General features: G+C 36.2%; 1 protein-coding gene across 2 annotated transcripts in view; it reads left to right on the top strand.

Annotated features, from left to right (window-relative positions):
- LOC113237336 (AP-1 complex subunit gamma-1) overlaps positions 1 to 11,012 on the top strand; it is a 50,600-nt gene that overhangs the window by 25,576 nt on the left and 14,012 nt on the right. For both annotated transcript variants that reach the window (XM_026473750.1, XM_026473751.1), the window contains exons 7-10: positions 6,685 to 6,780; positions 7,406 to 7,732; positions 9,617 to 9,835; positions 10,511 to 10,669. In XM_026473750.1, coding sequence (XP_026329535.1) covers positions 6,685 to 6,780; positions 7,406 to 7,732; positions 9,617 to 9,835; positions 10,511 to 10,669 — 801 coding nt within the window. The remainder of the gene's footprint in view (positions 1 to 6,684; positions 6,781 to 7,405; positions 7,733 to 9,616; positions 9,836 to 10,510; positions 10,670 to 11,012) is intronic.

Genomic DNA, 11,012 nt, shown 5'->3' with positions numbered 1-11,012 from the left:
GAACCTATTGCAATAAAACGGCAATTTCATACTTTAACCCCTAATATTAAAACTCGTTTCCGCTTGGTGAATAATGGGCCTTATCATATGTTACAAACAAAATTCGTCACAGTGTTTGAAGTCAACGTTAGATTTATCAATTTGTGCGTTCTATATCAGGCATAGCGAAGTAAATAAAGATCAAAACTCGATGCCTGTCATCGACTGGTTGTGGTATAAAGATAATAGTTTATGGAATAGTTGATAACGATCTCGATGGTTAGCGGTTAGCACTGCGTGCGCTAGATGAGGCATTCCCCAGGTTCGAATCTCAGTTCCAATTTGAGAAAGTAATTTTACTAAGTTAGGTTTGGTCTGGCTTTTCTGGGTAATGCCCCGGAATTAAATTAATTCCTCTGATACTCATAGCACAGGTTATTTATTGCCTACTTTGAGATCAAGTAATGTGTGATCGTGTGACATATTGAATTTTAATTATTATTAGAATATAGTGTACTTTCAAACGATCATAAGTCGTGGCCATTTTGCGGAAATTATCGAAGCCTTTGTTTTGAAATCTACACATCAGTTGGAAATGAGACTATGTTTTCGAATATGGAATCCCGTATATTTGTTTTTTCAAACAAACCAGTTCAGAATAGGCTGGTTTGCTCTAATATTAGACATAATTGGTTAATGACTAATACTATCACAGTCAGCGGTGACCATGAGACTTGAGGCTTTACTCTCGAAGCACGATATCCGTAATTACGATCGTTTTTCCACTATGATGACACGGGACTACTCTCGTCAATGAAAAGACGAACCCGTTCGAAACTGTCAAATCGCGTTATCATACATTCTTAATTCGAGTCTGTACGTAATGGAAAACCGGCCGTATGTCTGCCAGTGGCGAGGCGTGAAGGTTTCTTTGGTATTGCCGAAGCTTTAACTTTTGAAAAAAAAAAAAAAAAATACTTACTTTAACGAAAATTTCTTTTCCCGTTAAAAATGCGCCTTGGCGACATTTAAACACAACACTTATTAGCACACAAGATACTAGGTCACTTCATTTCACAGGTATGCTTGGTCTACACATAAAATAACCTTAGCTTTTATAGTAATTTTACATTTTAAGATACCCGTCGAGTTACGAAAGTTTGTAAACAAACTCATGAATGCTAAGTGTTGCTATTTTTAATTACCTACGAATTACCATGACCTTTTACATACATTAATTACGTAGTCCTATTAGAAAGAAACACTCAATTAAATATAGACACGTATGTAACACTATCGTTAAGATTTACAAAATAGAAATTATCCATATTTTGTATTAATTTGCTATTATAATAATGTGTTAGATTATTTTAAGAAAGTTCTACATATGGCAACGATTCTGATATTAAAACAAATTAAACTATGATTTGTTGGAATAAGGTTTAAATTTAAGTGAACGCTATTCGACAATAACTCGAACCATTGCGGCTTCTCGCCATTTCTTTAGATGTTATAAAGCGGATTTTTGCGAATGTGTCCGTATGTTTTGATGGGAGCGCGTAGATTTCATGAATGAAATAGAACTCGCAGATCCACCGACTTACCTCGCGCTGATTGGTTGAGATGCATCGTGACAAGTTATTGCGCGTTTAATAATGAATATTTTGAATAAATGTTTTTTAAGTGGTGGGGTACGCGCGCTGCGCTGGTAATAGGTACGCCGAATATTTTAGGCAAGCCGGTGGGAATCGAGTTATATGAACGCTTCGCCACTGATATCTACGGATTTCGTGCTTCGAGAGTAGAGCCCCTGCAAAGATTCCTTGGTTTTTACATCGTTGGTCTTAAATCAAATAAGTTAGATCCGAAAAAAAATAGTTTTATTTCCAATGGTGTAACAATCGCGAAAGCCTAAAAACCGGTACTATCTCAATTTTGACAACTTTACAGGGTGAAGAAAAAACTTGTTGGCGTCATTTATATAGCATCTTATTTATTAAATAAAAATAAATAGTTTTAAATATTTTTATTACACATGCTATTAAAAACAATGGAATTTCTTGCAACGCTGCGGAGTATAAAATGGTATTAAAAAGTGATATTTTTTTAAAGTTGAGAGTACCGGTTGCCAGTTCACAGTCGATATGTCCGTTCATAACCTTGTCTAAAGTTATCAGTAAAAAATCCCATCTTTCTATCAAAAAGGCTTAGATAAAGTTATCTTTAGTACAATAAAGATATCCGTGAAACTGCCATCTGCGTTTGCGAGAAGTATTTTGACCAGATAAAACTCCGAGAGATTTAATTCAACCTGCTCAGGATATTTACCGCAATGCTGTGTAATATTTAAACAAATAGAAAGCCTAAAGTAAGCGTCCAGACACTAATATTATGTTTGTGTTGTTCCGTAGGAAAGCGGACAACGCGAGGTAATCACAAACGTTGATCCATGCACTGCTAGTGACTGTCTGATCACATTGTCTAAGTTATATTTTTGGTAAACATTAAATGTTTAAATAGTTGTTTATATTGATGAGTTAACCCCTTTACGTTAAAGTTGGAGTTAATACTTCCAAAACCACGCGTAAGCAAATATGAGGTGTTATGATAATTTTCCACTTAATCAATTGATTCAAGTGTTACTTTGTGAAAATTCATATTTGTTGTCATAATTTACAATTCCGCAAACCCTGTGGATTGTAATCGTGCAACATTGCTGCGCTTCTGTTGAGTGTTTTTTCATTTAGTTTATTTTACCAGCGTACCTTCTCGGAGAATTAGTATTTTGCATATTTAACCTTCACTGGGTTTGCTACTCCATAAGAATTTACGTCCATTTTTACGTATATCATAAGTAAAGAACTGAATAATCTCTTAAGGACTGACTACACGGTCGAGCCTTTACAGTGGTAAAACTAGTGCAGATAATGTTGTTGTACACTCCCATGTACGTAATTCGAGCCAAAGTGTAGAATACAGAAATATTGTTATCGTCAAAGATAAAATATTTCCCAGTTTTAAAAATTCTAATTTTCAACAAGGACTTCTGTATAGATGGCACGACTTGCGCGAGAGCGACATAAAGCGCTAGGAGTAGCTCGTATAAAGAAGAGTAATATCCCGCGCTGCTATGTGACTCTCGCGCAAGCATTACCCAGCCTTAATGGAAATGAGTTTGTATACCAGTTTCAAGATTGTATATTAGTTTTTGATCGACGAGTGTTGTTTAAGCTGGCTCAAATTATATTACTATTATATATGTGTCCGGGAGTGTATAAGACAAAGGTAAGGAGTACTCCTTGCAAATTTTGCGCAACACACACAAACGCGAACATGTCTTGCGCAAGTTTGCTCTTGAGGAATCATAACCGTGTAGACGGGCCTTTAAGGAAACACTCTGAACTGAATTCCTGAAGATGAATATTAACCACAATAGTGTATTACTACCAAACAGTTCGTAGCACCGACATGCGATACACCTAACATTAAATCCTTATAGCACTACGTTTGCCTATTAAACAACAATGCGACGACAATGGATCCTCAATAGACCGCATATCCGCTCTGCATTTCTTATTTTATATGCGCGGACGTATTTATAATGTGTAATTTGTTATGCAAAATAGGCGTAACTTTCCAACTTGTTGAGTTTGACTTTCCACGTCATTTGCTACAGGATTTCGAAGACATATCGTCTTAGTTCGAAACTCAGTATGACGTACGATTTTTCTTAGCTCAACATTTCTTACCTTTTTTATTTATTTATATACTAATATAATATAATCATAGATAATACGAGTATCATACGATTTACAGATCCAACTTTGAAGTCTTCTTTACTCACCCACTGCTGAGTGTAGGTCTCGTTTGCACGCCATTATTTCCGATCTTTGGTTATTTGCGTCCAGGTTTTTCGAGTTACTTTGACTATATAGTCCGTCATTTAGCCCTCTGGCGGTCGACGCTTCTGGTACCAGTCCTCCATCTCCACACTGGCACTTTTCTGCTCCACTCGGTTTTGCGGCTTAAGTGGCCATCCCGTGCTGCATCGCCATTATATTTTTCCTTGTGATACCTTGCAATGGAGCTTGTGAAAGAGTTCGTCCAGGGAAGTACTGCCACCTTACCTATATCTGCCGCCAAGTAGTAATATAAGCATTACTGCGTGTCAGTTTTGAAGGGCAAGGACGCTGGAGAAATTACAGGACTTGTCAGCTTATGTCTCAGGGCGACGGACGCAATGGCGGTCCCTCAGATCTTTGTGATTTAAAACGCTGAGTGACACTGCAACTGTTATGGACATGCGTGTCGCTTACCACCACGCGCATGTGACGTATTCTTTTCGTTACTTGGTGTTGTAAAAAAATGCGCCACATGCACTTCCCCTTAAAATATTTCCACACGCTGATAATTTGTCGGGGTGCAATTCTGGCGACTGGTTACAAAAACTAAGCGGCTAAGTGAAAAAGTATTTTTTTGAGTTATCATAAAAACCTTAACCCCGTTTTCAGAATATTAAAATAGTTTAATGATATTAAACTATGCATCGTTAGGGTAAGTTCCGATAACTAGAACACGTTAATTACTTTTAACTATTTTTAAAAGAGAATTTTGTGCTCCATCTTTTGCTATTTAAAACGGATATTTGACCATTTGTCACTTAGCAGCGTTTTAGTTAGTGGACGGCAGAATTGGTAGAATGACGCATTATACCAGCTTATTTTTATCCTAAAAAAACAAAAACACCATATCCATTTATACTTCAAGTAATCGTCTGTCGATAGGTAAAACGTTTAGATGTTATTACATTTACAAAATACAAAAAGTATTAAGAAATATTTAACGTTATTTAAATAAAACCGCAATGTCATCAGACAGCTCACTGAAGCATGAATGTAATGTGTTGGTTATAAAACGTATCGTGTTCACGCTGGTATTCAAAGGCTTCGCAATTTCCTTTAAAACATTTTCAAATGTGCAAATAAACATACAGTCATGTAATTGGATCCTTTTTACTATACCCCCCCTATTTTGCTAATACCTTGTAGGCTTTAAAGGTAATTGCGAAACATTTGACTATTGTTGTTTGGGGCAATGAATTATTTGCAAATGTTTGCTGTCAACAAGACTATAACAATATTTATACTATGCGTTATTCTTGATTTCAATACAGCACAAAACTATTCTTGAGTAGATTGAATCTTCGGAACACTAAACATGGTGTAATAAAAATTACCGACTTCAGAAAAGGCTGGAGGATCTCAATTCGACAATTCGACGATTTTTTTTTGTGTCTATGTTACGGGATTCTTCCGACATTTGTGAACCGATGTCGATGATTTTTTTTCTTTCTTTTTTTTGTTTATAAGAGGTACCTCAACGGTGGTCCCATTTAAATATGAAGAAAATATTCCGGCTCTAATGGTGGCAAATTAGGGTATGAATCCAGTTTATTGGATTTCACCGACTTTCCGTTAGCCGATCTCAATAAAACCTAACAAATAGATATAATTCCACTAACTTTTGAGGTCGGTTTTTTTATATAAAAAGTTATAATTATAGAATCCAAGGGTCATCTTCAATGGTTTAAAATTCTAACATTAATTCAGAACTTCCGGCAAACAGATTCATTTGATTACGTTTTGTATATTGGATTATAAATTCTGTTCTGGATTGTAATATAGAAGGTAGCGCTAAGAACAATTTGTAGTAAAAATTACTCGACTGGTATTAGTCGCGTCATGGCGCTTGTAATGAGCGTAATTACGCGCGCGTTAATTTAACGGCTAATTACTCTAATAACTTACCGTTTTTCCTGAAACGAATTTTTTTTTTAATTTCAATTTCGACTTGATCTGTTTCCGTGGCCGAACCGTTACCATGCCGGACTGCCTCGCAGAGGTCCCAGGTTCGATTCATTTGATACATTTATTTCTCTCGTGACTTTGGGTGTAATTTGTGGTTGTCTATATGTGTCTCCTTGGCACCCGCGACACAGGGTTGCCAGGGGTGCCACACACTATTATTATTATTAATTACATCAGAACGTATATCATGAACTTGTGAATAAAACTATGTTAAGAAGATTTTCCCGTCATAATTGTAAGCCTTCATCATCAATAATTATAACTTTTTTGTAAAAAAACCGACCACAAAAGTTCGTGGAATTACATCTATTTGCCAAGTTTTATTGAAATCGGTTAACGGAAAGTGTAGAGGTAGAATCATCAAAATTGGTTCACAAAAAACGTAAAAATCGCGTAACATACACACAAAAAATATATATACAGTCGAATTGAGAACCTCTTTTTTTGAACTCAGTTAAAAAGGGTCTGTACTTGCCCTTAGTGGATTATAATAATATTACACTGTGTTACTTTTCCACACCAAACTTTGTACATTCTGAGCAATATTTGTAAATGTTAATATCACTACAAATAGTGACTATTGAGTGAAATTTGTTACCACTTTTTTTACAAGAAGCCAAACCCAGATACCGCTGTTGTAAAGTGATCCCGCCATTTAACTCTTTGATTGGCTGATTTTTAAAAAGTATTTACATAAAGGATTGCATATCTGCCTGGAAGTACATTTTGTTCTGTAAAATTTCGATTTTTGATTTGGCTTTTGTAATGTGTGCATTGGCGATCAATGGACCGCATAAAGCCTGTATATAATGTACTTTAGTGAATGTTGTTCTTTTAGATCGTTCCGAACCTGGTTAGGATACTCAAGAACCTCATCCTAGCTGGGTATTCTCCAGAACATGACGTCAGCGGAGTGTCTGATCCATTCCTTCAGGTAACGAAACTATATTTCAAAAATAATTTAAATAAGTGCAGGTTATTTGCGACATTCAATGTTATAATTAACTCATGTGTATGAAGTTCCAGTGCTTGAATACATCACTTATATAATACTCCCAAAGCAACCGCTATGACACTAAGCAAAACGCCACAGTCAATTGCGGCTGTGGCATAAGCTGAATGAAGTCCTTTTGCATACGCCACAACCGCACACATGACAGTACAACATTTGTAGTTGTTATATTTAGTATTTTTTGTTTTGCTCTTTGTTTGTTATTGTCTTATTTCATTTTATTTTAATTTTGTTTATTACGTCTTTTTGTTTTGTTTTGCTTGTCTAAGTAGTATCAATATTTTTTTTTGTATCTATGTGTTGTGGCGTTGCAATAAATGTCTATTCTATTCTATTCTATTCAAAATGTTACAAAATAAATTGAACATTTTATTTCATTTCTAGCTTTAACTTAGGCAAAGTATGTTTTGTTAATACGAAATCCTTGCTTAGCTCGCCATTTTTATTTCGTCGAAGTCAAAGTTTTTTATCAAATATCATCTTCTAAATCTCAGTCAGTGTTTCCGTCTGTTCTATAAATTCTACAATCACAATCCTCGAATTACAGGTGAAAATCCTCCGTCTCCTTCGGATACTAGGCAAAAACGACGCGGAAGCGTCGGAAGCGATGAACGACATACTCGCCCAGGTCGCCACCAACACGGAGACAAGCAAAAACGTTGGCAACACGATCCTATACGAAACAGTCCTGTCTATCATGGACATCAAGTCCGAGAGCAGTTTGCGAGTATTGGCTATTAACATTTTGGGAAGATTCCTGTTGAATAATGATAAGAACATCAGATACGTGGCGTTAAATACTTTGCTACGGACGGTACACGTTGATAACTCTGCTGTGCAGAGACATAGGACTACTATTTTGGAATGTTTGAAGGTATGTTAAGTTTAGTCTTAAAACCAGCCTTTTCATTGTCTTTTGCTCATCGAGTACATAACCAGAAATAGAGACGAAATAAGGGCCATCCATCCTATCCTCATCAGGCAAATGCCTTATATCACTTTTAAATATCAACTCTCGTTTGCACTGAAATCACAAATTAGAGAGCTGAAATAGTACAGCGCCAACAACTAACCTGTGTGTACGTCTTCGCATTTTGAAAAAATATTCTGTATTGTAATAAAGATATATCTCTAGATAGATAACTATGGGGGACTGTTCCAATCGGTGGTGTGGGAAAACCAGCAAAACTTCTAATTACAAAACAAACGGGATCACATTTCATCGGTAATTAAATATGTAATTGTTCAATCTTCGTCCATTATAGCAAAGCTTAAGTTAAACTGGTCAATTTGACGTGGAAGAATTGACGACACCCGTCAATTGTTTCGAATTCGGGCTGGTCAATCGGAGCGCAGTAATGATTTGGCAGAATAGTTTTCAATAAAATTAAATGACATTTCGTCTCTATTTCTGGTTATATACTCGATGGTTTTGCTTAAGTACTCTCCATAAAAACTTGCTGCCAAAGAAATGACTCTTACCATCAATAACACATCACTAGTGCTACGTGTTCGTAATGACAGATTTAAAGTCGTTCAACTATCGCTTACTAATTTCATCAATTACTTTCCATAGGTAGGAAAACTAGCTTGAACACAAATTTTTTATTTTTTTTTAGCAAAATCATTTCACAGCACACTAAATTTAATTACAGCGGGCGGCTGTGAAGAGATTTTTAATATGATTTTTTTTTAAATGTGAAAAAGTAAATTTTTGGAAGATGGAGTTTGAAGTTTATGACATAACATTTAAATTGGAAAAAGCGAAATCACCATTAGTGACTGTACTGTTTTGAACATACGATATGTGGAATTCTGCAGTTAGACCTAACTTTAATTTTCAAAATATACGTACATCAATCACACCATTGAAGTTATTAAGAATGGCAATTTAATGAAGATTCTCCTTTAGCAGTTTTTGACATCAGAAAAAGAAATGATTAATTAATTATGAACATGATTTATGTTGTAGCACTTTCGAGTAACGACCTAATTAGTTTTTTTCTATTATTCCAAATAACGCGTATCCGAACGTCGCTCCTAAAATTAGTTGAAAATAATCAAATAAGGATTTTATTTATACAGCCTATTTGTATGTGAAATTACGAGTATTGAGAGTTTTCTTCCTTTTAACGTTAACCCGTTGACCCCGAGTCACACGGACCTCCAACCACTGCAAAGTATAATATTTGTTAAGTTGATTCCGTCAACGGAGTCAATCACATCAACGTGAAGAATTATTACTACCAAATCCCCTTTTAAATTGCGAATAAAAACATCCCACTGTTCCACATAATTTGGTCAAATAGATAATAACATATTAATCAACAGATTTATTTCGTATTTGAAAGGATTGGATAATCAATAATAATAACATTAATCGATAAAAATGTATTAATCATTTTGACGAGCAGATTGTAATCGATCACGAAATTAATTGGTCAAGTCAACATCCTGTATGTATGCAAATAATATCTATCTAATCTCTCAATAATATCTCTAATCGGATTATACTAAACTCAAACTAGGATGATCCCTGTGACACTTCATTTGACATTTGTCGTAGAGATGAGGTAAAATCGATAGATTTTTAATGCATTTGATTTTTAAAGCAAATGTTCTCTCTTATAGTTTTATTTTTCTGACGTATTCAGAATATTGGAGGCATATAACACAACTATAATTCAAATGCAATTTCAATTGATATTTTAGTAAATTTCTAAATCACAAATTCCTTATTACTGCTGTAATTTCCCAGGACCCCGACGTGTCGATCAGACGGCGCGCAATGGAGCTGTCATTCGCGCTTATCAACGGGCAGAACATACGAAGCATGATGAAAGAGCTACTCACCTTCCTAGAACGTTCCGACGCAGAGTTCAAAGCACATTGCTCTAGTGCCATGGTTCTAGCCGCTGAGAGATACGCGCCGTCGAACAAGTGGCATCTTGATACGTTATTCAGGGTGCTGCTTAAGGTAACTGTAGCTGTACAGACTTGACCTTGCCACTCTTAACCTCCCAAGATGGTGTCTTGTTCATCAGAATTTGCATAATATGTGAAGTAATTCAGATCCAGACAATTTTATTCCTATGATCATGTGAACGTACATTGTAATGAAAATATCTCATTCAAATGTAATGCTATGCGGGGTTGTTTGTAAAATACTAACAATCTCCCAGGTATTACTAACGGCAAAACTGCAACTTTAGTCTAGTGACTTTTGACAAAACATAATAAATATACCAAAAATAAAACAAACCGTGATAAAAAAAACAGTACAGAGTACTGAAAAAACTGACCCTCAAAGTCATTCATCCCCTAGATTGCCACTCTTAGAGGTGGAATATGTTCTTCGAATTTAAATGGGACCACATCTGATCGTACTCCCTTTCCAACAAAAAAAAGAATCATCAAAATCGATTCACAAATACATACAAAAAAAACATACAGTCCATATACCTCCTCGGTTAAAAATACTCAACTGGTTCGTTATTATTAGTAACACAAAACTGTACCTCAGTTGGTAAAAGCGTTCGCCCCGGTGCGGCAACGGACGCTGGTTCGAATCCAGATGGAACTATTTTTTCTATGTGTTGTTCGATCTTTGTATCAAAAATAATAGTAACAAATAATTGGTGTGATTTCCTAGGCGGGCAATTACGTGCGCGACGACACGGTGTCGTCGACCATCCAGATCGTGTCGTCGGCTGCGGCCGAACGGCAGGCCTACGCAGCCATGCGGCTTTGGACCTCACTGGAGCGATGTGCCGTCAATGGAGACGCCACTGAGAAGCAACCCTTGGTGCAGGTTAGTACGATATAGACTAGAAAATAATTTAGCAGCGGTGAAGCTAAATATTTGAAAAAGGTAAGTCGATGAACGTACGCAACTTAATTCCGTCGGATACCTACACTACTACTGTGATAGCGAACGGTAGACGATTCGAATGCTGTGGCGTCATGCACAAAGCATGAGCAAAGCAAAGCCAAACTGACTTCAAAAAACCTCGGAGTGCTCAATAGAGCGAAGCAGTACTTCTCTCCAGGTCACCGACTTTTGTTATATAAAACACAAGTACGGCCCCATATGGAGTATTGCTCGCATCTCTAGGCTGGAGCTCCCAAATACCAGCTTGATCTACTTGACTCCA

Source organism: Hyposmocoma kahamanoa, unplaced genomic scaffold, assembly GCF_003589595.1.
Source record: "Hyposmocoma kahamanoa isolate Upper Pololo Valley unplaced genomic scaffold, ASM358959v1 93, whole genome shotgun sequence".
In the NCBI taxonomy this organism is placed as follows: Eukaryota; Metazoa; Arthropoda; class Insecta; order Lepidoptera; family Cosmopterigidae; genus Hyposmocoma; species Hyposmocoma kahamanoa.
Note: the sequence above shows the minus strand (reverse complement) of the source record. Positions and strands in the feature narration are given on the sequence as shown.